The 26,598-nt window shown below is 44.4% G+C and overlaps 1 protein-coding gene across 1 annotated transcript in view; it reads left to right on the top strand.

Moving 5' to 3' along the window:
• Positions 1 to 26,598, top strand: part of SMARCAL1 (SNF2 related chromatin remodeling annealing helicase 1) — a 74,850-nt gene that overhangs the window by 4,122 nt on the left and 44,130 nt on the right. Inside the window, 7 exon segments of the mRNA XM_027775314.1 lie at positions 3,276 to 3,326; positions 13,630 to 13,863; positions 15,592 to 15,642; positions 20,469 to 20,548; positions 20,550 to 20,683; positions 23,699 to 23,849; positions 26,249 to 26,407. Coding sequence (XP_027631115.1) covers positions 3,276 to 3,326; positions 13,630 to 13,863; positions 15,592 to 15,642; positions 20,469 to 20,548; positions 20,550 to 20,683; positions 23,699 to 23,849; positions 26,249 to 26,407 — 860 coding nt within the window.

The following is a 26,598-nucleotide window of genomic DNA, read 5'->3' as shown; positions in this document are numbered from 1 at the left end:
AGCGCACGCGCCCCATAGAGAAAAACTCTCTCTCCCAAAAAAAAAAAAAAAAAAAAAAAAAGAAAGAATGAGCACTCTCTGTATAGCTCTGCCCCACTGAGCTGGATTTGGAGAACTTGGATTATAGGTCCTAACTCTACCCTCAGTCCTCTTAGGGAAGGCCTGTAACTTCCCAGGTTCTGAGTTGAATTCTGTTATATGGAATAAAACATAATGGAATTTTGGTCAGTGATGGGCCACATATTCCATGGTGATTATAATGGAGCCAAAAATTTCTTGTTTCTTGGGCCAGCAGGTGGCATGGTGGTTAAGGTGCTGGATCCCGCATGGCCAACTGTGGTTCAAGTCTGGACCTGGCAACTTGAAAAATAGTTTGGGAGGCATGCATGTGTGTATAACAAAATCCCAAGAGGAGAGTGGAGGAGAAGGGTTTGTGGCATGGCCATGCCCCCCTGGGGGACAATTTGTCACTTTCTCTCTGTCAGGCTCACATGCCATATGGTAAAAATATAAAATATAAAAATTGTTGTCACCTATACATCTATTTAATGACTGCAGTAAGCTATATAGCCTCAGCTAGGTGGTACTTTATAATATGTTCATCCTATTCACTTTTTTGCCTAAAGTCAAATGTGTTCATAGATATGTTTATATCTGCTGTACTTGTTATTGAAAGTATTTAGATTAGTTAAGATCCTTTGTGAATCAATAAAATATGAAAAAGAAACTAAATGACTAATAGGGATATTATCAATAGTTGACTAATATTAACCCATATTGACTAATATTGACCAATATTGACTTGTTAATCATTGTTAGTCAATATTATGGTATATTCATACAATCAAATTTATGTAGCCATTAAGATATATGTATGATCTCTATGTATATAAATGTTGATGATAATGTGATAATATGTATAAAAATATCTTTAATGAAAAAAATAATTAAATTAATTAAAACTAAAAAAAAGTTCTTGTCACCTGCTAACATTGTAGTTGCCTAGTTTTCACTGCGGTTGTCATAAAGTCATAGCACAAGGCATTACTCATGTATTTGAAGTGATTCTGGTGTTTAAAAACCTACTGTGTTTCCTGTTGTAGAAAAATGTATCATACACAGTTATTTATGTACAGGACATAATTCTTTATATTTATTAATTGAGTGTACTTGCTAGAGACCGAGGGACAGAGGAGAAGGAAGAAAGCATTCCCCCCAGTGGGGCATTGACATGCCACAATTCCTTCTCCATTCTGTTGAGATTTAGAGCACACATGCTCGCACATTAGGTGTGTTTTTCAAGCTATGGGGCCAGGATTCACATCTTTTTTTTTTTTTTTTTTGGGTCTCTTACCCCTTTCTTTTTTTTTTTTTTTGGAGAGGTTTTTCACTATAGGGCGCGTGCGCTTGCCAGACAGAGAGAGACAGAGAGACAGAAAGCGAGAAATCACCCCCCAGGGGTGATTTCCTCCTCCTCCTCCTCCTCCTCCCCCCGCAATCCCTTCTCCTCCATTCTCTTCTCGGGATCTTGGGCACGCATGCACACGTGCCCGGCGTGAGTTTTAAGCCACCGGGTCCGGGATGTGAACCGTGGTCGACTACGTGGGAGTCCAGCGACATAGCCATTACGCTAACTGCTGGTTCCCGTGGATTCACATCTTGATAGGCCATGTGGAATACAGTTTCTTAACCACTAGACTGCTGGCTGGCCCCATCATCATATTTGTTAATGATAATAAGCAAGTGTTACTGATTTATGTACCATTTATTGTTACCTTACTTTAGAGTGTCCTACCTCTACTTAGTATGTAGAAACAGGTTTACTGTGCCATGTTACACCTGCAGCAGCCTCATACATTTTGTGTTCACCATATCTCTAGACCATATCATTTTCTCTTGTGCTTGATTTAATTTTGCGTGGTGTTCATCACGGGCATATCTGAGGGACAAGATGTTGAGGTAGAAAGTTATGATATTGGTGATTTTGACCCTATGTAGACCTAGGCTAATGAGTGTGTGTTTATGTCATGGGTTTTAGAAAAAAATTAAGAAGTAAAAATACTTTGGTTTTGGTTTGCTATAGAGTTCCTGCCCTCCCTGAAGAGAGACAGAGAGGGAGAAAAAGAAAGAGAGTGAGAAAGCATCCCCAGGGAGCACGGTCATGCTGCAGTCCCTCCTCCTCCACTCTCCTCTCAGGATTTTAGACATGCACCTACATGTGCTCAGTGTGATTTTCAAGCTACTAGATCTGGGACTTGAACCATGGCTGGCCTGGTGGGAGTCCAGCACCCCAACTACCACTCCACCTGCTAGTGTCAAGAAAGAATATTTTTGTATAGCTCTACAGTATTTTTGTGTGTTTTTTTTCCTTTTTTTTTTCACGTTTTATTAATTCACAAAAACTACATATTTTCAATAGTAAGTACAGTCTATATAAACATATCTATGAACACAGCTAAATGTTATTACAAAAGAAACAACAAATTAAAATTTAAAAAATTTATAAAGTAAAATATAGTAAGCTAAGGTTAATTTATTAGTGAATAGAGAAAAATTATTTTAATTGAGTACAGTCTAAGTATACAGTGTTTATTGTCTACAGTTGTGTGCAGTAATGTCCTAGGCCTTCACATTCACACAGTACTCACTCGCTGATTTAACCAGAGCAAATTCCAGGCACATGAGCTCCAATCATTTGTAGGTAAATGCCCTATCTTTTTAATCTTTTATGCTGTATTTTACCGTACATTTTCTATATTTAAATATGGTTAGGTACACAAAAGCTTACATTGTTACAGTTGCCTACAGTTTTTTAAAAATTATTTTATTGAACTTTATTTTATTTATCTATTCATTCATTTTAATTTGACCAGAGAGGGATAGAGAGAGAGAGAGAAAAAGTGAGAAAGCAAGCCACCAGGTCCAGGACTTGAACTATGGTCGGCCATGTGGGAGTCCAGCCATGCCACCTGCTGGCCTCAGTTGCCTACAGCTTTTAGTGCAGTAACATGTTGTGCAGGTTGGAGCCTAGAGCAGTGGGCTATCCCATACAGCCTAGGTATGTAGTAGGCTATACCATCTAGCTGTGTGTATTTCCATCATTAAGTAACATGCAACGGTATTTACTATTTGTCCTCTACAGAGATTTTATAAATCACTGGGTCCTTCCTGGCCAGTTGTTTGAACATGGCACCCATTCATTTAGAAAACAAGGTTTTATTGAGTGCCCAAGAACAAATGATAACAACAGTCATCAGCCTTGTGTTTTATTTCAGATCCTGTCACCAAGACGTGGAACTTCAGCATGACTGACTACAGTGCCCTGAGTAAGTATCGTCCCTCTTGAACAGAGGAACTGCCATTGAACAGTTTCTCTGGAGTAGCGGATGTGGTCTAGCTTGTGGTGTTCAGGGCTTTAGAGGTGGTGACAGCTTGCAGGGCACCAGCCCCATACCATTTCCTGCTATGCCCAGCCTAATGGGGCAGCTACGTGGGTGAAGGTCACCAGCAGTAATGACAAAGGCTAACACTTAATGGTGCCTGCTGTGCACTAGGCTATTTTGTTCCCCCAAATTATGTCATCCCTTTTAATCCTTTTAACAGCCATTTTACTGATGGGGAACCTGAGGCCTGGGGAGGATGAGTAACTAACACGGTCACACAGCCAGTACGTTGTACAGCGGATTCAAACTTGGAGAGCCTGATCGAAGAGAGTGTGTTCCTGCAGGACGGTGCTGGCTCCAGCAGTGGCGGCAGCTCTGCCAGCCCCTGCTCCTGGTAGGACAGCAGTTCAGCAAATAGCACCAGTCCCCAGGGTACTATGGCTCATAGCTCAGGAGTACAGGGAGGGGACGTTGCCCAGGCAGGTTGCAGCTAGCACTGGGTCTGGTTGCTGTCAGCCCCTAGGTGCCACTCCAGCTTCTGAGATTGTATTAACTGTCCTGTCCCACCAGGGTTACTGTCACCTTGTCTGGTGCCTTCACCTCTATCACAGAGTCAGTTTTGGATGCTCTTGTCTCCGTTTACTCATTTTCCCTGGCAGCCATTCATTTCTATACTCTTCCCTGCCCAGTTCAGAAAGGAGAGACAATAAGACTGTGTGCTCAGGTTACTTCTCTGCAGATTTGGGGCATGAAGTAGAATTCTCTGAAGTCACCAGCACAGCTTCTGGGCAGTTGATAGGACAGTTCCCTACAGAATTCCCGGGTTCTCTCCTCGGCCTCTATTTCTTGAAATGGACAACCTCAATGATGTGCCATTCTTCGGCAGCTGCTGGTCCAGCTAGGGCTGCCGTAACAAAATACCACAGACTGGGTGTCGTAAACAGGAGAAATTTATTTTCCCACAGTCCTGGACGCTGGAAGTCTGAGGTGAAGGCATTGGCAGGGTTAGCGCCTTCAGAGGCCCCCTTCCTGGCTTGTGTATGCTTGCCCTCCCTCTGTTCACATACATTCCTGGCACCTCTCCTTCTCCTTACAAGGGCATAATAAGCTAACCCCCCTTGTGGCAGTTAAGCACAGTGCAAAGGAAGCTAAGTCCCACGAATGACGAGTTCGAATCCTATGCACCTGCACGCCCAGGATCCTCATGGGATGGAGGATTGGAGCAAAGGGGACTGTGGCTTGACTGGGCCCTAATGGAGAATGCCTTTGTCTGTCTGTCTCTCTGGCATTAACCAAAACAAAAATAAGGACCTCAGGTGTATTGAATTAGGGCTTACCCCAATGAACTCATTTTAACTGTTTCAGACCCTGTCTCCAGATCAGTCACATTCTGAGGCACTAGGGGTTAGGGCTTCAGCATAGGAGTTTTGGAGGAACACAGCTCTGCCCATAATATGGCTGGTGTTAAAAAATCTTTTTTTTTTGGCAGGGTCAGGGGGAGATGGTGGTGGTGGTTCATATTTTAATCCATTTGTTTGGTATTCGCAGGAAGAAATCCAGGGCTCTGGGTTAAGATTGTATATTTCAAAAGACACCTGGTATTGTCATTGTTGCTTGCTTTAAACCAGTGATTTCAATTTCTGCTTTTGCAGTTTTGTCCTCTTTTTATACTTGTTCTCTAAGCACAGCACATGTGACTTAGATGGCTTCTGCTTTGTATATTTTTTCATTTTTCTGTGTATAGCTTTCTGTAATGCTCCACAGAGGTTTTTTTGTTTGTTTTTGTTTTTGAGAGGTTTTCACTATAGGGCGCGTGCGCTCGTCAGACAGACACAGAGAGACATAGAGACAGAAAGCGAGAAATCACCCCCCGGGGGGATGGTCACGCCGCAATCCCTTCTCCTCCATTCTCCTCTCGAGATCTTGGGCACGCATGCACACATGCCCGACGTGAGTTTTAAGCCACCGGGTCCAGGACGCGAACCGCGGTCGCCTACATGGGAATCCAGTGACATAGCCATTACGCTAACTCCTGGTTCCCTCCACAGAGTTTTTGAAAACAGTGTTTATTGGGTACCAAATTTTCGATGTAGCTTTTGATGAATTTTACTGATGAAGTGTTTGGCTCCTCTGCATTCTTACCACTGTCTTTGTACTCTTGATCTTTGTGTACTGGGATATACCCTACCATGGTCTTGCAGGCCAGCTGCTGGTGTAGTAGTGAAGGCTGCTGGATCCCACGTGGCTGACTGTACAGCTCAAGTCTCAGATTCAGTTTGAGCATGTGTGTGTGTCTATACCCCAAATGCCAAAGCAATGGAGAAATGGAGGAGAAAGGGTTATAGCATGACCATGCCCCTTGGGGGGATGCTTCCTCACTTTCTCTCTCTCTCTCTCTTTCTCTTCTCTCTGGCGAGTGTACGTGCTCTCTGGCACATAAAAATCTCTTGCAACAATTGTGGGTTTGTGAATTTGTATTTCTGTATTTCAGATAGGTTCAAAAAGTACATGTTAACGGCTATACTTTTTATCAATGTGACATGTAAAGATTGTCTCTGTGTCAGTCTTTCTGCTTTAGGTCTATCACTGAAGTTTGATCTTTTAACCCCACCACTTACTCATTGTAGAACATACAGAAATTACAATAACATGTGAGGAACAACTATCATCTATAACCTCCCCTCTAGTTTACCATTATTAAGTTTAGGTTTTGTTCCTTCAGCCTTTTTGCTGTTACATTAAAATATGCAAATTTAAAATATGTATGTAATTTTTTAAAGAGGTTTTTGCTATAGGGCACGTGTGCTCGCCGGAAAGACAGAGAGAGAGACAGAGAGGTAGAAAGCGAGAAATCACCCCCCAGGGGCGATGGTCATGCCGCAATCCCTTCCCCTCCATTTTTCTCTCAGGATCTTGGGCACGCACACACACCCGGCGTGAGTTTAAGCCACTGGGTCCAGGACTTGAACCGCAGTCAACTACATGGGAGTGCAGCGACATAGCCATTATGCTAACTGCTGGTCCCATAATTTTTCTTTTAAAATTGTCAGAGGGCATATGCACTTGCCAGAGATAGGGGGGAGAGAGAGAGAGAGCGCGAGCGCGCAAGCGGGCAATAAAAAGTACCCTCAATGGGGCATGGTCATGCTGCAGCCCCTTCTTTCTCCATCCTGTTGTGATTTCAGACATGCATGCACATGTACCTGGCCTATCCTTCCAGCCACACCGTCAGGATTCAACCATGGTCAGCTATGTGGGATATGGCTCTTTTCACTACTAGGCTTTGAAGCCAGCCTTATTTTCCCTTCTTCGTTTAGTGTTCCGGCATAAACGTTCTTATTTTAATGAATGCTAACAGTTAATTCTGAGTGATAAAAATGTGGTATGTCCATTGCTGTAGTGGACATACTGACCTTCAAAAAATAATTTCACATTGTTGACATAATACTGCTTTTTCTACTTTTGTCTTTTCTAAAAGCCTGAGTTAAAAAAAATAAAAGTAAACGCCTATATAATGTTTCATTGTGTGAATGTGTCGTAGATCCTTAAATCATTCTTACTATTTAATTTGAATTTGCTCCCAAGTTTTCTAGTTTTAAAGCTGTTAAGAAACACCTTTGTGCATAAGTTGTTTTTTTGTTTGTTTTTGTTTTGTATTTTTTGGAGAGGTTTTTACTGTAGGGTGCATGTACTTGCCAGAAAGACAGAGAGAGACAGAAAGACAGAAAGTGAGAAATCACCCTCCCCCAGGAGGGATGGCCACACCACAATCCCTTCCCCTCCATTCTCCTCTCGGGATCTTGGGCACACATGCCTGGCATGAGTATAAGCCATCGGGTCCGGGACTCGAACCACAGTCGACTACATGGGAGTCCAGTGACAGCCAACTGCTGGTCTCACATAAGTTTTTTTTCTGTATTTTCAGTTGTTTGTTAGGATAGAACCCCAGAAGTAGAATGCCAAGTTGTTTTTTTTAAAGAGATTTTTGTTATAGGGTGTGTGCACTCACCAGAGACAGACAGAAACAGACAGAAAGCGAGAAGTGGTCCTCCAGGGGTATGGCCACACTGCAATCCCTTCTCCTCCATTCTCGTCTTGGGATTTTGGGCATGGACACACACACACCTGGCACGAGTTTTACACCTTGTCCAAGACTTGAACCACAGTTGACTACATGGGAGTCCAGTGACATAACCATTGTGCCATCTGCTGGTCCTGCCAGATTGTTTTTTTAAAAGGTTTTATTCCCAACTAGAAATATGAATTCTAGTTTTGTTTTTTTTTTCATTCTGCATGTTTCATAAGTTAGAAAATCGCTTTTTTTTCCTAATTATTTGTGAAGTTGAATATTTCTCCAAGTGTTTATTAGTCATTTTCTCCAATATTTTAAGTTGGTTATATCTCTATATCCCTCTTATTTTGTGGCCTTAACTTTTTCAAGCATGAGCAATGTTTATATTTCTTATTCGTATCCTTAATCAGTAGTTTTGCCTTTCAGTTCAGTTTGTGTTTTCTGACAGCTTACGTGTTATTTTTTTCTTAGGATTTTGTAAGAGGGCATGTGCACTTGCTAGAGAGAGTCAGAGAGGGAAAGTAAGAAATCAATCCCCAGGGGGTATGGCGATGCTGCAGTCCCTTCTCCTCCATTCTCTTCTTGGGATTTTGGGCATATACACACACGTGCCCAGTGTGATTTTCAAGCTCTGATGTCTGGAACTTGAACCACAGTTGGCCATGTGGGAATCCAGTGCCTCAAAAACCACCATGCCACCTGCTAGCCCCTGACAGGTTAGTTTTACGTTGCCAGATCTATTAATCCTTAAGACGTGCCAGTAATAGATAAAATAATGTTAAAAAAATGCATGTGCTGACAGTTTTTTTTTTTATTTGTTTGCTTTTTTGAGAGAGGTTTTTTGCTATAGGGTGCCTAGACTAGCCAGAAAGACAGAGACAGAAAGCAAGAAATCACCCCCCTGGGGGGATGGCCATGCCGCAATCCCTTCTCCTCCATTCTCCTCTCAGGATCTTGGACACACATGCACCCAGCGTGAGTTTAAGCCTCCAGGTCTGGGACTCAAACCGCGGTCAACTACATGGGAGTCTAGCAATGTAACCATTATGCCATCTGCTGGTCCCACCAGTTTTGTTTTCATTCCCTTGTTCTCTAAGTGGTAGACAGTGTAGTAACCTAAGGAACTTTGAAGTGGACTTAATGGATGCATTTATTTTTAAAAAGTTTTGAAATTTAGGGACCAGTGGGTAGCGTAATAGTTACGTTGCTGGACTCCCACATGGCTGACCATTATTCAAGTCCTGGACCCAGGCGCTTGAAAATCATGCCAGGCTCGTGTGTTTGCATACCTAACATCCTGGGAGGAGAATGGAAGAGAAGGGATTGTGTCATGGTCATCCCTGCTTGGGGTTGATTTCCTGCCACTGTGTCTGTCTGTCTCTCTCTCTCTCTTTCCCCAGCAAGTACTTAAGACAAAATCCTCTCAAAAAAAAAAAAAGGCTTGAAATCCATGCATAGTTTTACATAATATGTGTTGTCTGTGAACTTCTTGAAGATTCCTCAGAGGGTTAAGTGGGTGAATGTGGTATGCTGTCTTCTGTGGCTTCTCCAACAGGACAACCAAAATTACCTAAAAGTTCACTCATCGTGGTGAGCTTCCTCTTCCCCCTAGTAGTTTCTGAATTCTGAATTTTTAAAAAATTACTTTATTAACTTTATCCATTTATTTATTTTTATTTGACCCTAGAGGGATAGAGTGAGAGAGAGAGAGAAAGAGTGAGAAAGCAAGCTGCCAGATCTGGGACTCGAACCAAGGTCAGCCATGTGGGAGTCCAGCACCTTTAACCACCACGCCACCTTCTGTGTATAGCTTTCTGTAATGCTCCACAGAGGTTTTTTTGTTTGTTTTTGTTTTTGAGAGGTTTTCACTATAGGGCACGTGCGCTCGTCAGACAGACACAGAGAGACATAGAGACAGAAAGCGAGAAATCACCCCCCGGGGGGATGGTCACGCCGCAATCCCTTCTCCTCCATTCTCCTCTCGAGATCTTGGGCACGCATGCACACATGCCCGACGTGAGTTTTAAGCCACCGGGTCCAGGACGCGAACCGCGGTCGCCTACATGGGAATCCAGTGACATAGCCATTACGCTAACTCCTGGTTCCCTCCACAGAGTTTTTGAAAACAGTGTTTATTGGGTACCAAATTTTCGATGTAGCTTTTGATGAATTTTACTGATGGAGTGTTTGGCTCCTCTGCGTTCTTACCACTGTCTTTGTACTCTTGATCTTTGTGTACTGGGATATACCCTACCATGGTCTTGCAGGCCAGCTGCTGGTGTAGTAGTGAAGGCTGCTGGATCCCACGTGGCTGACTGTACAGCTCAAGTCTCAGATTCAGTTTGAGCATGTGTGTGTGTCTATACCCCAAATGCCAAAGCAATGGAGAAATGGAGGAGAAAGGGTTATAGCATGACCATGCCCCTTGGGGGGATGCTTCCTCACTTTCTCTCTCTCTCTCTCTTTCTCTTCTCTCTGGCGAGTGTACGTGCTCTCTGGCACATAAAAATCTCTTGCAACAATTGTGGGTTTGTGAATTTGTATTTCTGTATTTCAGATAGGTTCAAAAAGTACATGTTAACGGCTATACTTTTTATCAATGTGACATGTAAAGATTGTCTCTGTGTCAGTCTTTCTGCTTTAGGTCTATCACTGAAGTTTGATCTTTTAACCCCACCACTTACTCATTGTAGAACATACAGAAATTACAATAACATGTGAGGAACAACTATCATCTATAACCTCCCCTCTAGTTTACCATTATTAAGTTTAGGTTTTGTTCCTTCAGCCTTTTTGCTGTTACATTAAAATATGCAAATTTAAAATATGTATGTAATTTTTTAAAGAGGTTTTTGCTATAGGGCACGTGTGCTCGCCGGAAAGACAGAGAGAGAGACAGAGAGGTAGAAAGCGAGAAATCCCCCCCCAGGGGCGATGGTCATGACGCAATCCCTTCCCCTCCATTTTTCTCTCAGGATCTTGGGCACGCACACACACCCGGCGTGAGTTTAAGCCACTGGGTCCAGGACTTGAACCGCAGTCAACTACATGGGAGTGCAGCGACATAGCCATTATGCTAACTGCTGGTCCCATAATTTTTCTTTTAAAATTGTCAGAGGGCATATGCACTTGCCAGAGATAGGGGGGAGAGAGAGAGAGAGCGCGAGCGCGCAAGCGGGCAATAAAAAGTACCCTCAATGGGGCATGGTCATGCTGCAGCCCCTTCTTTCTCCATCCTGTTGTGATTTCAGACATGCATGCACATGTACCTGGCCTATCCTTCCAGCCACACCGTCAGGATTCAACCATGGTCAGCTATGTGGGATATGGCTCTTTTCACTACTAGGCTTTGAAGCCAGCCTTATTTTCCCTTCTTCGTTTAGTGTTCCGGCATAAACGTTCTTATTTTAATGAATGCTAACAGTTAATTCTGAGTGATAAAAATGTGGTATGTCCATTGCTGTAGTGGACATACTGACCTTCAAAAAATAATTTCACATTGTTGACATAATACTGCTTTTTCTACTTTTGTCTTTTCTAAAAGCCTGAGTTAAAAAAAATAAAAGTAAACGCCTATATAATGTTTCATTGTGTGAATGTGTCGTAGATCCTTAAATCATTCTTACTATTTAATTTGAATTTGCTCCCAAGTTTTCTAGTTTTAAAGCTGTTAAGAAACACCTTTGTGCATAAGTTGTTTTTTTGTTTGTTTTTGTTTTGTATTTTTTGGAGAGGTTTTTACTGTAGGGTGCATGTACTTGCCAGAAAGACAGAGAGAGACAGAAAGACAGAAAGTGAGAAATCACCCTCCCCCAGGAGGGATGGCCACACCACAATCCCTTCCCCTCCATTCTCCTCTCGGGATCTTGGGCACACATGCCTGGCATGAGTATAAGCCATCGGGTCCGGGACTCGAACCACAGTCGACTACATGGGAGTCCAGTGACAGCCAACTGCTGGTCTCACATAAGTTTTTTTTCTGTATTTTCAGTTGTTTGTTAGGATAGAACCCCAGAAGTAGAATGCCAAGTTGTTTTTTTTAAAGAGATTTTTGTTATAGGGTGTGTGCACTCACCAGAGACAGACAGAAACAGACAGAAAGCGAGAAGTGGTCCTCCAGGGGTATGGCCACACTGCAATCCCTTCTCCTCCATTCTCGTCTTGGGATTTTGGGCATGGACACACACACACCTGGCACGAGTTTTACACCTTGTCCAAGACTTGAACCACAGTTGACTACATGGGAGTCCAGTGACATAACCATTGTGCCATCTGCTGGTCCTGCCAGATTGTTTTTTTAAAAGGTTTTATTCCCAACTAGAAATATGAATTCTAGTTTTGTTTTTTTTTTCATTCTGCATGTTTCATAAGTTAGAAAATCGCTTTTTTTTCCTAATTATTTGTGAAGTTGAATATTTCTCCAAGTGTTTATTAGTCATTTTCTCCAATATTTTAAGTTGGTTATATCTCTATATCCCTCTTATTTTGTGGCCTTAACTTTTTCAAGCATGAGCAATGTTTATATTTCTTATTCGTATCCTTAATCAGTAGTTTTGCCTTTCAGTTCAGTTTGTGTTTTCTGACAGCTTACGTGTTATTTTTTTCTTAGGATTTTGTAAGAGGGCATGTGCACTTGCTAGAGAGAGTCAGAGAGGGAAAGTAAGAAATCAATCCCCAGGGGGTATGGCGATGCTGCAGTCCCTTCTCCTCCATTCTCTTCTTGGGATTTTGGGCATATACACACACGTGCCCAGTGTGATTTTCAAGCTCTGATGTCTGGAACTTGAACCACAGTTGGCCATGTGGGAATCCAGTGCCTCAAAAACCACCATGCCACCTGCTAGCCCCTGACAGGTTAGTTTTACGTTGCCAGATCTATTAATCCTTAAGACGTGCCAGTAATAGATAAAATAATGTTAAAAAAATGCATGTGCTGACAGTTTTTTTTTTTATTTGTTTGCTTTTTTGAGAGAGGTTTTTTGCTATAGGGTGCCTAGACTAGCCAGAAAGACAGAGACAGAAAGCAAGAAATCACCCCCCTGGGGGGATGGCCATGCCGCAATCCCTTCTCCTCCATTCTCCTCTCAGGATCTTGGACACACTTGCACCCAGCGTGAGTTTAAGCCTCCAGGTCTGGGACTCAAACCGCGGTCAACTACATGGGAGTCTAGCAATGTAACCATTATGCCATCTGCTGGTCCCACCAGTTTTGTTTTCATTCCCTTGTTCTCTAAGTGGTAGACAGTGTAGTAACCTAAGGAACTTTGAAGTGGACTTAATGGATGCATTTATTTTTAAAAAGTTTTGAAATTTAGGGACCAGTGGGTAGCGTAATAGTTACGTTGCTGGACTCCCACATGGCTGACCATTATTCAAGTCCTGGACCCAGGCGCTTGAAAATCATGCCAGGCTCGTGTGTTTGCATACCTAACATCCTGGGAGGAGAATGGAAGAGAAGGGATTGTGTCATGGTCATCCCTGCTTGGGGTTGATTTCCTGCCACTGTGTCTGTCTGTCTCTCTCTCTCTCTTTCCCCAGCAAGTACTTAAGACAAAATCCTCTCAAAAAAAAAAAAAGGCTTGAAATCCATGCATAGTTTTACATAATATGTGTTGTCTGTGAACTTCTTGAAGATTCCTCAGAGGGTTAAGTGGGTGAATGTGGTATGCTGTCTTCTGTGGCTTCTCCAACAGGACAACCAAAATTACCTAAAAGTTCACTCATCGTGGTGAGCTTCCTCTTCCCCCTAGTAGTTTCTGAATTCTGAATTTTTAAAAAATTACTTTATTAACTTTATCCATTTATTTATTTTTATTTGACCCTAGAGGGATAGAGTGAGAGAGAGAGAGAAAGAGTGAGAAAGCAAGCTGCCAGATCTGGGACTCGAACCAAGGTCAGCCATGTGGGAGTCCAGCACCTTTAACCACCACGCCACCTGCCAGCCCCGAATTCTGAATTTTTTAAATGGAGAAACTTAAGGAGCACAAGTTCTATTTAATAAATACACAGCCCCGAGGAAAGGACACACACAAGCCATCCTAACCCAACAGTGCTTTTTCTCATATCCCTTCCTCTTGACCCTGTCTCTGCCCTTCTTCCTCCTCTTTGCCTGCAGAGCACCCCAGGGCCTTGTCAAAGTCATGTGCTTTGTCACTTCTTTTTCCTCTTTGTCAGTGAAAGGAACCCAGCGCCTCTCCACCGTCACCCTGCAGCCTTTGGAAGGGACCGACAGCAGCAGGACCTCGACCTCCACCAGCAGCGGGGGACACGCCGGCCTTCCTTCAGCCTCATCCCTCGCCTTTGTCAAAGGGCAGTGCAGGCTCATCTCCCGGGCCCGCTTTGAGGTGGACATCGGCTATTCAGAGGATCTGATTGCACTGTTTAAGCAGATGGATTCCAGAAATTACGGCAAGTAATTGGCCTCTCTCTGATTCCTGGGAAGCACCATGGTCTGCGATCTCAGCGTAGGGTGCTTTTCTCTGCCTTCAAAATGACTGTCTTGGCAGAGCCTTTCTGGCCTGCTGCTCTTCCAGTAGGAAGATGACATGTCAGTGGTTCTATGTACCGAACATGTAATGGGCACCATTTCATCCGTAAGCCTCTCAAAAACAGCCACCAGTTCTCCCCAGACACCTGGTCAGTGTCTTCTGGCTGAAGCAGATGAATTCCTGCTTCAGCCATTTGTATTCTTCTGTATGATTTTGGCCTCGGCAGAGCAGAGAAACAGGTGAACACTGTAAATGGAAGTGCTTTTTTGTCCATAGACTGAGAACATGGTTTTCAGATGCAAGCATGCAAGGGAACCACCTGGAGGTCTCGTTAAACACAGGTTGCTGGGTGACCGCCCCTTTCCTTCTGGTGCTGGAGCTCCAGGGTGACTGGGGAAGGAGTCTGCCCCTTCTTTCCCTCACATGATCAACCTCAGTTTGGAGAGGCCCTTGAAAAGCAAACGCAATGAACCGTGCCTCTTGCCAGTCTTTGAAATCACACTCCTGGCATGCTCTGTTGTTTTTCAGGCAGGTATAGCTATACTGACGCCATCCTGCCTGCATCCAAACATCTCAAAACCATGATTGGGTTCCTTGCCAGAGCTATTCACGGCCATTCTGTTTTCCGCTCTGCCACTGTCAGAGGACCTGTCCCATTCCTGCACCCGGGATCAGTCTGTCTGTGTTGCTCCTTCCCTCGCTGACTCCTGGCCCACCTCACTTTTCCCTGACTCACTGTGTCCTGGTTGTTTTCCTGACTATCTTGCTTTTGAAATAACCATGCAATGAGGAATATATTTAAGCTGCCCAGGTATTGTTTATTGAGGCCAAGCCTTCTCGCTTTCTCAAAAAGCAGATTAGTAGAGAAGGTCCTCTACTTAAATAATTAACCACTGTTGGGTAATAAGATGCTTACATTTCTTTGTAAATATTATATACAATTTATACTGCACTACACAAATTAGCACATGACATAACAATAAGTCGTAATAACAGTGCTCATTGTTTTCTAGTCGTATTTTTATAAGCATTTTACATTTACATTTTATATAATCCTCACAGTAACCCTGTGAGCTAGAGGTATAGTATCCTCATTTTTCAGATGTGGAAACTATGGCACAGAGATGTTACCTAACTTGCTCAATGCCATCAGCTAGTGAGAGGCAGAGCCAAGATTTGAACGTAGATGAGTTGCCCATTCCAATGCATGAAGCTTGTTTCTCAATGTGAAATGGAGCTAATAACAGCTTATCTCACAGAATTGTGAGGGGTGGCTGAGATGAAGTGGGTGTCTCTTGGCACAGTGTCTATCTTAAAATATGAACTGAGTAAGTGTAAGCCATAATTTTTACTACCATCTTGGGCATTCAGGACATTTCTGACCTGCCAGGCCCTCTCCAGTCATGCTTCCCCAGCCTTACCATCCAGTGTTGTCACCATTGCTGCTTGCCTGTCTTCCCTGGATGTCCCGGAAGGCTCAAGATCAAGTACTCCCTTCATTTCTGTTTCTCTAGTGCCAAGTACATAATGAGCTATATGTTCAAGCATAATGGAGGTTCATGAAGCTAGGGAGCCGTGGAGTAAGTGTGATGGTATAGCAGAAGGAAAGAGTTCTGTTTGCTTACTTATTTCTTCTCATTCATTGCAGATTGCAAAACCAGGAAGTGGAACTTTCTCTTGGAAGAGCACAGTAAACTAAGTGAGAAGCCTGCCTTACTTGCTTTAAATTGTGCTGCTGTTGAACTTAAATGATCTACCTTAAGTTGAATGCATTGTAAAAGGATCTCCTCTCCCTCTGCTACGGTCCCTTCACGTGCTTGAGTACAGATGGGGAGAGTTGAAAATGCCCCTGGGCAGCTTCATCTGTGTCCGCTAAGACATCAGCTTCTACACACAGGGCCGTGAGGGTACGGTGATCCTTGTAAAAATCCGGAGGCCTGTGAAAGCTCCCCACCATCTTAGAAAATTTGAGGGACCAGCAGATGGTGTAGCATTTATGTTGCCAGACTCCCAGATAGTTGACCGCGGTTTGAGTTTTGGACCTGGCAGCTTAAAATTCACGCCGGCAGATGGCATAATGGCTATGTCGCTGGGCTCCCATGTAGTCAACCATGGTTCACGTCCCGGGCCCAGTGGCTTAAACTCACGTTGGGCACGTGTGTGTGTGTGTGTGTGTGTGTCCAAGATCCCAAGAGGAGAATGGAGGAGAAGGGATTACAGTGTGGCCATTCCCCCTGGGGGATGATTTCTCGCTTTCTCTCTCTCTGTCTCTCTCTATCTTTCTGGTGAGTGCACATGCCCTGTAGCAAAAAACACTTCCCCCCCCAAAAAAAAAAAAAATTCACGCCAGGCATATATGCATGTGTGCCCAAGATCCTGAGAGGGAGCTGAAGGGATTTGTGGCATGGCCATCCCCCCGGGGGGTGGGGGGGGGATTTCTCGCTTTCTGTCTCTGTCTCTGTTTCTCCAGTGAACATATGTGCCCTATAGCAAAAATCTCTCCCAAAAAAAGAAATATTTGAAGTGATGGTACGTGGACTTTGGGGGATCAAAGGTGAGCTGACATGGCTAAGCTTAGATGGGAGCCGCCTTAGATTACTTTTAAGGTCATTTTCTTCTAAACTATAAGATCGAGAAGCATAGAAAAGTCTCAGTGGCGATGGGCTCGCAAGGCTGAGTTAAACTCTTGGAGACAGGTCAAAGAACAGAGAGGAGACTGACCCAGGGCCGGGGATGTGTGGATAGATGCAATAACTCAAGGAGAAGTCAGCGTGGGCTTAGCATTGTTCTTCCATGTGCTCTGCTGAGACGGGGCAGCACACTCTGAAGTGTCTGGGAAGGGGGGCATGATCATATCGCAGCCTGTCCTGAACGGTGTCTCTATTCATCTTCCAAGCTGTGATGATTCCGCGGTGGGCATGCAGCTAGCCAATGTATGTTTCCCCTGGCTGGCCCCCTGAAGACTTGTTGGGGAGAGTCATTTGTTGGTAACAGGCCATGAGGGACATGATCCAGCCCAGGGACCTCTGAGCCGTTGGCCATCTTCCCTGTCGGGCTAGGGCTTTAAGGGAAAGGGAAAGCTACGTCCCTTCCCTGTGTCCTTCTGTGACTGACTTACTGTGTGATGTTGGGTGGGTAATTCAGTATTCTGGGTCCTGTTTGTCCCTGTAGTGAAAAAGGGGTCTATCTGCACTGCTGACATTGGAATTAAATAAATATAAAGGAAACACTTTTGCTTTCTTGAGGAAAGGCTGGCTGTAAGCAGTAAATTTAAGTTTGAATGTGAGGCGACTCATTTACCATCAGTAAATGCTGGCTGAAGCAAAAAGGATGGCCAGTGTCATCTTAAGACTCTCTGGCTGTTACTATCTGGAATTTGTGATTGCTGGGAGCTATTCGGCCAAAGCTGAAGTTTTGGTGAGAAATCATAGTCACTGAGAGGACATATTAATATGCTGTAAATGCTTTAATAGAAAGACAAGGAGCGTGATACTTAGAGCATTAGAAGGTAACAGTCATTTTGAAAACCATGATTCAGGTCAACTTGTGATATGGTGGTAGGGGTGGCTGGATCTCACATGGCTGACTGCAGTTTGAGTCCTGTATTGGGCAGTTTGAGAAACAAACTGGATGTGTGTGCATGTGTACCCCAGATCCTGAAAGGAGGGAGTAGTGGAGGAAAAGGGATTGCAGCAGGAACACGCCCCATAAGGGGTGCTCCCTCACCAACACCACTCGTGAGCACATGCATTCTTTGGCAAAATTTTCTTGGGGGGGAGAGGTTTTTGCTATAGGGCCCATATGCTCACCAGAAAGACAGAGAGAGAGACAGAGACAGAAAATGAGAAATTACCCCACAGGGGGATGGCCACACCACAATCTCTTCTCTATTCTCCTCTTGGGATCTTGGGCACGCACGCACACTCGCCCAGCATGAGTCTAAGCCACCAGGTCCAGGACTCATACTGCAGTTGACTACATGGGAGTCCAGCGACACAGCCACTATGCCATCTGTTGGTCCCCCTCTGGCAAAATTAAAAAAAAAAAAAAGAAAGAAAAAAAGAGGCTCATAATTTACATAGCATTATATAATGATTACTAATCATTTGTGAGTCATAGACTCCTTGAAATATCTGATCTAGGGCCAGCAAGTGGCGTGGTGGATAAGGGCGCTAGACTCCCACGTGGCTGACCATGGTTTGAGTCCCAGACCTGCTGCTTACTTTCTCACTTTCCCTCTCTCTCTCTCTCTCTCTCACTCTGTCCTTCTCTGGTCAAATTAAAATAAATAAAGTTAAATGAAATAATTCTTTAAAAAAAATAGAAATACCTGATTTGAAGAAAATAATGGATTCTTCCCCTAGAAAAATGCACATAATGCCCACACATAAAATTCTGTTTTTGATATTAATAACTGTGGATCCTGAGACATCTAGATTTAGACTTTTTACATGTGGTCTCATGGACTCTGTCCTGTAATTTAAGACCAATCCCCCATACCCTGGATAGGAAAAAGCTTGGGCCTGGAGAAAAGAAAAAGCAACTTTTCCTCATTGCCCGCATTGCAGGGTCACAGCAAGGTCAGTGGCAGAAATAAGATCAAAGTTGCTATCCGTGTTTGTAAACTGACCCACTGTGCCATTTAGAAACCGGATCCCTGAAGAAACTGGGGGAGAAAAGCTCTATGGAATAGAACACAGTTCCCAGTTTAGTTCTGGTTTCACCTCTAACACACTGCGTACCTGGGAATTTGCACCTCTGTCCTCAGCCCGAGACCTCCTTCCTCGTTGGTCCTGAGCTGGTGAGCGTGTGCAGTGCAGCTAGTTACGAAATGACAGTAAGACCTGGGTATATGTGTGCTCGTTGGTAATGTGGTGGGAGTTTTCTCTGGCAAGGTGAGTCCAAGAACCTCCCTCCACTCTTTTCCAAGAAACATGAGGCCTTTTGCCACCCATGAAATTGGCGTGAACCCTTTTGTTTTCCCTGGCTGTCACAGTCCAGAAGTGTTCTCAACAATCTTGTCTTGGTGGCTGCTATTTGGAAACATTAGCATCTCTGCTGTGTAGCCGGTAATGCTCTGCCGGAGAGCTGTTTTACAGAAGCAACCTGTAGATGACTCACGAAGCCAGACAGCACACGCCTGTCATCTCCCAGCACCGGGGAAAGGACAGTGGAGGCAGTCGTTGACAGGGAATGGTGGCCTTCTCAGAAACACTCCCAGGTGGCTGATTTAACAGCAGAAGATTGGGGAGACAGTAGCTGTAGGAGACAGAATGGCTGTTGATTCCTCTTGAATGGCTGAGAGAACATTATGCTTACAAAGCACCACATTTCACGCCAGCCAGATCATCAGCCCTTTCTCAGCTTTCATCAGGTATTTAAATCCTGAAGATGACTAGGATTAAAATGAAAATGGTTCATGAAAGCACACGGAGTGCTCAGTCTCCTGAAGTGTGCAGAAATCAGCATGCTCAGATTTAATTTGGAGATATAAAATGTATTTTCTGTATCAAAATGGGCAGTCTATTTTATATTAAAGCTGTCGACCTTCCTAATTTTCTCTCATGGTAATTCTGTTCATAGAAATTGTTTCCAGAAATAACTGGTTCTTACATTCAGTGAAGGACAGAAATGGATTTAAATATATTGAAAATGCAAAGCAGTCAGAGGTAGCAGTAGATGGTTCAACCCTCTGTACTTATGTCAGTGTTTGCAGTGGTAACTAATGGACGGTTGTGGCAAAAGGCTTTTGGATACCTCATGAGGATATTAAGAAAATACTTTGGGGGCCAGCAGTGACATGGAGGTTGAAGTGCTTAATTCCCACCTGGCTGACCATGGACCTGGTGGCTTGAGAATCAGGCATACATGCATGCATGCTCCAAAGGAGAGTGGAGGAAAAGGGATTGTGGTGTAATCATCCCTCCAGTGATTTCTCACTTTCCTCTCTCCAGTGATGTATGCACCCTATGGCAAAAACTTAATTTTTTTTTTTTTTTTTTTTTTGCGGGGGGAGAGGGAGAAGATATTTGTGAAGGTATTTAAAAAACATGATCATATATGGGGAACCAGCAGTTAGCGTAATGGACTCTCCCTTTCATCATTTGTAAACAGCACTAAGTCCTACCAGTCTTTCTAGGAAACACCTAACTGCTCTACACAGGGCAGTGTCGTCTTGCCTCTTGGCATTGGGTAACTTAGAATTCTCTGCCTCCTCAAACATTGAAAATATCAAACTAAAACAGTAGAAGGGGGACCAACAAGATTTTTTTCTGTTTAAGACTTGCTTTTTTTTTTTTTTTTTTTTTTGAGAGGTTTTTTGCTATAGGCCGTGTGCGCTTACCAGAAAGACCGAGAAAGACAGAGAGACAGAAAGCGAGAAATCACCCCCCTGAGGTGATTTTTGAGAAGATGATGTGTACCAGAACCCCAGTTATGGAACTGTTTACCCCCAAAGCCTTCCCTTTCCCCTGGTCTCTTGGGCCTGCACACTCTGGCTCATACACCTCTGTTTGTTCTTTCCAGTTAAGAAGGTGCGCTGCCTCCCGCAGGTCCAGCTGGAACCTCTACCCACGACGAAAAACACACTTTTCAAGGGTCATAAGTGTCACCCTGGCTTTTGCATCTCAGCTCGAGAAGACGTCGCTCAGTTCCACCGCAGATGTCCCTGAGGCAGACCTTTCAGAAGTGGACCCCAAGCTCGTGTCCAGCCTGATGCCCTTTCAGAGAGCTGGAGTCAAGTAGGTTCTTGATCTTCCTCTTGTGTACCCTTGCCCCCATTCCATCACTCACCAGTCTGGGTTCAGATGCTTCTTTATGAACGCCGTCTTCCGGGGGCGTCTGTCTGAGAGAATGAGCCGTTAAACAGCGGTTGTGCTGTATCAAAGCCTGATTGTAACCATTGATTTCAAGTTCCGTGGGTTAATTGAGACCCTGAATCGCAGGTGTACAGAAATCCAATTCAAACTAGCTTAAGGAAAGAGATTTCTTAGTGCGTGTAATAGAAAATACGGAAACTAAAGATTTCATCAGGGCTCTCTGTGCCTCTTGCAGCTTTGCTTTTTTCTTGCTCTGTTCTCAGCCAGGTGTTCCTCCCATGTGACATCTAGGGTTGTCAGGGACTTCCGACTTGTACTCTACCAGCGTAGCAACCCAGGGAGAAGCTGACTTAATTGATGGGTCTAACACTGCAGTGGTTTAAATCTTATGCCGTGTCCAAACTTGTCAGTGTCAGTAGCTAGTGTCCTCGGAGGCATGAAGGCATGTTAGTTAGACTGGGTGAGGGACCATCCCTGGAGCCAGAGGCTAGGGTTTGTCCCATTGAAATTACTTGGACTGAGAGTGGGTGGAGGTGATGGTTCTCCAAAGTAAGCTCAGGGTATTTTTATCATAGAAAAAAGAAGAGATAACCTAGTGGTTAAAGGGAGCTGTATCCTATACAGCAAACTGTAGTTCGAATCCTGGCCCTGGTGGCTTGAAAAATGTACCAGGTACATGTGAGTGAATGCCTCAATCCCAACAAGATGGAGAAATGGTGAAGGGATTGCAGAAGGACTATACACATTGAGGGTGCTCCTCTTTTTGTCTCTCTTTGGCAAACACATGTGCCCTCTGACAATTTTTTGTTTGTTTGTTTAAAGATAAGCTCATATCCTGACCTGTCCTTTTTCCCAGAATTTCTCAGAAGCTAACTGACAAGTTTGAAATTATCTTCTGAAAATACAGAGGTTCAAGAAGCAGAGAGAGGAGATCTCAATAGTCCCCCCAGAAATAATAGGAGTCCCTGTTTTGAGGTGGTGTGGCTGGCGATAGAGGCCTATGTACAGCAAGGAGCCTAAGTTATCCACAGAACTGGCATCTGAGACAGCCTGCCTGCTTGGAGCCTGAGGGCACCATCTTGGTGTATGATTGGTCCCTGTCCCTGGCAGGATTTTGTTTTCTGTGTGCTGTTTGGGCACAGCCACCCTTTACTAATGTTGGCATGTCCCAGCTCTGGCCACCCATTTCTTCCTTGCCCTTCTATCTTCCATCTCTGTAAAGTAACACACTTATTGGAATTTCATCTTATTTTGCCATTTCAGTCCTGCATCTGTTGAGATGTCCTTTGGGCCTCGTTGGGGCCTTGAAGCAGGCCCAGGATGAGTTTTTGTCTTCTGTTCTTTTTCTGTTTTTCTGTCTGGCTCTTTAATTAAAGCTGAGGTAGAGGTTGCCCAGCCCTATCCCCTGGACAGCCCCTGTCTTCAGTGTCTAAGTTCTTCTTGACTTTGTATGAGATTTTTTTTTTTTTTTTTTTGAGAGGTTTTTGCTATAGGGCACGTGCGCTCACCAGAAAGGCAGAGAGACAGAAAGCGAGAAATCACCTCCCAGGGGGGATGGCCACACCGCAATCCCTTCTCCTCTCGGGATCTTGGGACGTAGCCATTACACCATCTACTAGTCCCAGGCAAGATTTTTTTTTTTCTTTTAAGAGAGATTTTTGCTATAGTGCATGAGAGAATTTTTGCACATGTTCCCAATGTGATTTTTAATCCACCGAGTCCAGGACTAGAACAACAGTCGGCTACGTGAAAGTCCAGTGATGTAACCAGTACACCATCTGCTGGTCCCTCTCTCTGTTTGTTTTTCAAGCCTCCAGGTCTGGGCTTTGAACCATGCAGTGGTCCTTGTGGGATTCTGCCTTAATCATACCAGCATACTATTTGTGTCTTCATGGTTTCCCCCTTTTTGTGAAATGATAATTATAACAGAAACACTCCCCTCATGCTGCTGCTGATGCCGGACACCGTTTTAACTGTATCAGCTCCAGGAGTGGACACTTGTGATTTCCAGCTCATCGCTGAGGATGCTAAGGCACGGGGGACACTGCATACAGGCATAAAGGCGCCAAGTGGTGAGCCCAGGATTCAACCCAGGCCAGTCTGGCTCCAGAGTAGTGAACTACTATCAAGGGGTGCTACAGGGAAGGGCTTTAGGACTCTGCAGCTACTAATAAATGAGAACTCTGCACGCTCTTCTTCTCCAGCAGTTTCTGTCTGTATTGGCTATACTCTTTGCCTTTTTGCATACAGAATTCTCCGTGATCTTCAGAAAGCCTACTTTTTAAAAATTTATTTATTTATTTATTTATACAAAGAGGTTTTTGCTATAGGGTGCATATGCTCGCCAGAAAGACAGAGAGAGACAGAAAGCAAGAAATCATACCACAATCCCTCCATTCTCCTCTCGGGATCTTGGGCATGCACGCACACATGCCCGGCCTGAGTTTAAGCCGCCAGGTCCAGGATGCGAATCGCGGTCGACTACATGAGAGTCCAGTGACATAGCCATTACTCTAACTGCTGGTCCCCAGAAAGCCTACTTTAACCCCACCATACTTCTTTCTTGCCTTCCTTTCTGAGCCATTTCGAGTGAATGAACCTCTGGTTAGGGACTGCTCCCATGCCCTTCCATTCACGTCCCTCTGGGCCATGCTTATGGCCTGCTGGGCTGATTCCTCTTACTGGAAACTTAGTGGCCTAATTCATGTCTAGAGCTTCTTCCTACCTTTCGCCCATCATTCCATGGCCCCTACCTTTTTTATCCTACTCCCTCGTTTGTTCCAGTCCTTTCGTCCTCAGGACATGAGTCTTGTAAGTGGGACCCACACTGGTCGGTGCAATGGCCAACACCAGCCGGGCTTACCACGTTATGTGGTGGCGACGAACAGCCACCATGGAGAAAATACTGTGCTGCTGTGCTCACTGGTCTGCTTTCAGTTTCGCCGTAGCAAAAGGAGGCCGCCTGCTGCTCGCTGATGACATGGGCCTCGGGAAGACCATCCAAGCCATCTGCATAGCGGCTGTTTACCGGAAGGAGTGGCCCCTCCTGGTGGTGGTGCCGTCCTCTGTGCGCTTCACCTGGGAGCAGGTTCACTCTCTTTGTATTATGGTTTTAATACGGAACTCAGAAGACAGGGAAAAATGAGGTTGTTTCCCTTGGTGTAAAAGTGATAAAATCTCTGTTTTGTGACGGGCTGGTGATCTTTAAAGATCTTGCCTTGGGGGAAGGCACAAAGAGAACGGAAATGGCCTCCTGAGGGCAGGCCGATGACTGAGTGAATTAGACTCAGGTTATGGCTTTAGAGAAGAAAGCTAAGAAGTTAACCCTTAGACTTAAGTCAGTCTGTTGCAGATATTTCTGGTACCTCCGGTGCCCTGACGAGAAAGCCTTTCAGCTGTACCATGCTTAGTGGTCGAGATGTTTTTTCCTGCTTTACTTCCTGTTGTCCTGTAACAGTCATGTGCTATAGACACACAGATAGTAACCCCACTTACAGATGAGAAAGCGAAATCTCAGAGAGGCTGGGCCCTGTCCTTCTGCTAAGGAGGAGCAGTACGAGACCTTGACGTGGGCTCTCCTCATTCTTACACTCTGTGGAAGGGGGTATGCACAAGATGTTCCCTGCCTGCCAGGTAGTTCAATGGGGACGAATCTGACATGGACATTGTATTCTCACTCACCTTGAGCTTTTTCTGTTAGAAATCCAGGAATCGGAGTGGTTCTGTGGAATGAATGGAAATCTTTCTAAGAAACCTAGGAAAGGAGGGCCTGGTTCATCATTTATAGCTTTCCCAGCTTTATGCTACTGATGTCAGGTGTGGCTTCCCTGTGGTGTGGCTTCTCCCTGAGGCCACTGTGAGCCACCGTGAAGAAGAGCTGGTAGCTTGCTTGCTGCATGCATACGCCCAGTGGGGCATGGTCATGCTGCAGTCCCTTCTCCATTTCTCCCAGACATACTGTTCTTTTTTTTTAAAAAAAAAAATGTAATTATTAATTTTATTTATTTTTAATTTGCCTAGAGAGATACATAGAGAGAGGAAAAGTGAGAAAGCAAACTGCCAGGTCTGAGACTCAACACACAGTCAGCCATATGGAAGTCCAGCCTCCAGACATGCTGTTCTAACAAAAAGAAAGAAAAAAAAATTTTTTTAAAGCTGTGCATCAAAACAATACTCCCCTTTCTTCCCCTTTAAATTGTCAAGAGAGTGTATGCTCTCACCAGAGAAAGAAAACACCCCTCAATGGGACATGGTCATGCCACAGTCCCTTTTCCATTTCGCCATCCTTTTGGCATTTTGAGCATTACAGGCTTAACACATTTTTCAAGGTGCCTGGGCCAGGAGTTGAACTGTGGTCAGCCGTGTGGAATCTAGCTCCCGTAACCATTAGGGCACAGGGCTGGGCCACCATTTTTTTTTCTGACCTTGTGATCTGACTCTGGCATTGCTATAGGGAGTAATTATTCAATTTATATTATTACTTTGTGTATATTAGATTCTCTCAGCACCCTCAAAAAGTCTAAGAGTCTGTCAGATGCTTACAAACAGGATGGAGACTAGAGCAGAGGGCAGTACCCTCAATATCAGGACAGTGTCAGTCCACGGAGGTGGGGATACCCAGATGCCCCAGCACTAGGATGGAGGCATCCGGGTGGCCTTCCACTGGCTCCAGGTACCAGCTTGGCTAGAAATGGTAAGATTGCTGGAAAGAGCATATGGCTTTGTAGAAAACATTTATGTAAATATGAGGGAATTCAAAAAATGTATAGAGAAATGAACCACAAATTTTGGTGCAACAATTTTTCAAAATCCATGCTTCGTTTTTTTCATAATATACATTTTTTCATGAGCTTTTTGAGGACCTCCCTCCCCTCATATTTTCATCATCATCAGTGAACCCTTATGGCCTCCCTTCAGTATACCAGACTCTGCAAAGTCCTATATAAAATTCCTCTTAAAAAGAGTCACATTCTAGGGGCCAGCAGATGGCATGGTGGTTGAGGCCCTAGACTCCCACATGGTCAATAGCAGTTTAAGTCCCAGACCTGGCAGCTTCCTTTCTCACACCCCCCCGCTCTCCTCTCCCCCCCCCCCCCCCCCGTCTCTGATGACTGTAGCAAGTTTAATAATAATAATAAATTGAACGATTGTTTTCTGTTGTTTAAAGAGTGATGTTCTTGCTCTGTGGAAACTTGCTGTCTCGTTAGAGACGACAGAGCTGAAACGTGCAGGCACCACCTGCTGATGGTGGTTGCCCGGAGGTCCTGTCAGTGGGAAATGAGGAATGAGTGGGGAAGAGGGAGTGGGGATGAGTGCTGCTCACGGGACAAAGATGATGGCAGATGTAGGAGGACATGGAGGGGGGACACTGAGTTTGCTTTTCCAGAATGTTGAGTTAGTCCATAGTGTGAGGGTGCTGCTGCTTGGGGGCCAGGCCACAGCTGTGCCAGATCATCACTGGATTTTGTTCTCTCTCATCACCCCCAGGCCTTCCGTCGGTGGCTGCCATCTCTGAGCCCAGATCGTATCAATGTCGTGGTGACTGGGAAGGACCGCCTGACAGCTGGCTTGGTCAACATTGTTAGTTTTGACCTTCTTAGCAAGTTGGAAAAACAGCTTAAAACCCCTTTTAAAGTTGTCATCATTGTAAGTGACTCGGCAAAGTCTTTTTTTTTTTTTTTTTAAATGATATCATGTGTTTGTGCATGTACGAGAGAAAGCCCCTGAGAGTGTCTCCTCACACTGTGATCCCTAGTCCTCAGCTCTCCAGCTTTTTAGAATCTTGGGCATCTGTGTGTGTGCTCACTGGGCATGTGGTTTTTTTTTTTTTTTTTTTT

Source organism: Tupaia chinensis, unplaced genomic scaffold, assembly GCF_000334495.1.
Source record: "Tupaia chinensis unplaced genomic scaffold, TupChi_1.0 Scaffold000542_1, whole genome shotgun sequence".
In the NCBI taxonomy this organism is placed as follows: Eukaryota; Metazoa; Chordata; class Mammalia; order Scandentia; family Tupaiidae; genus Tupaia; species Tupaia belangeri.
The sequence above is the reverse complement of the archived record's forward strand: the minus strand, read 5'-3'. Positions and strand labels throughout refer to the sequence as shown.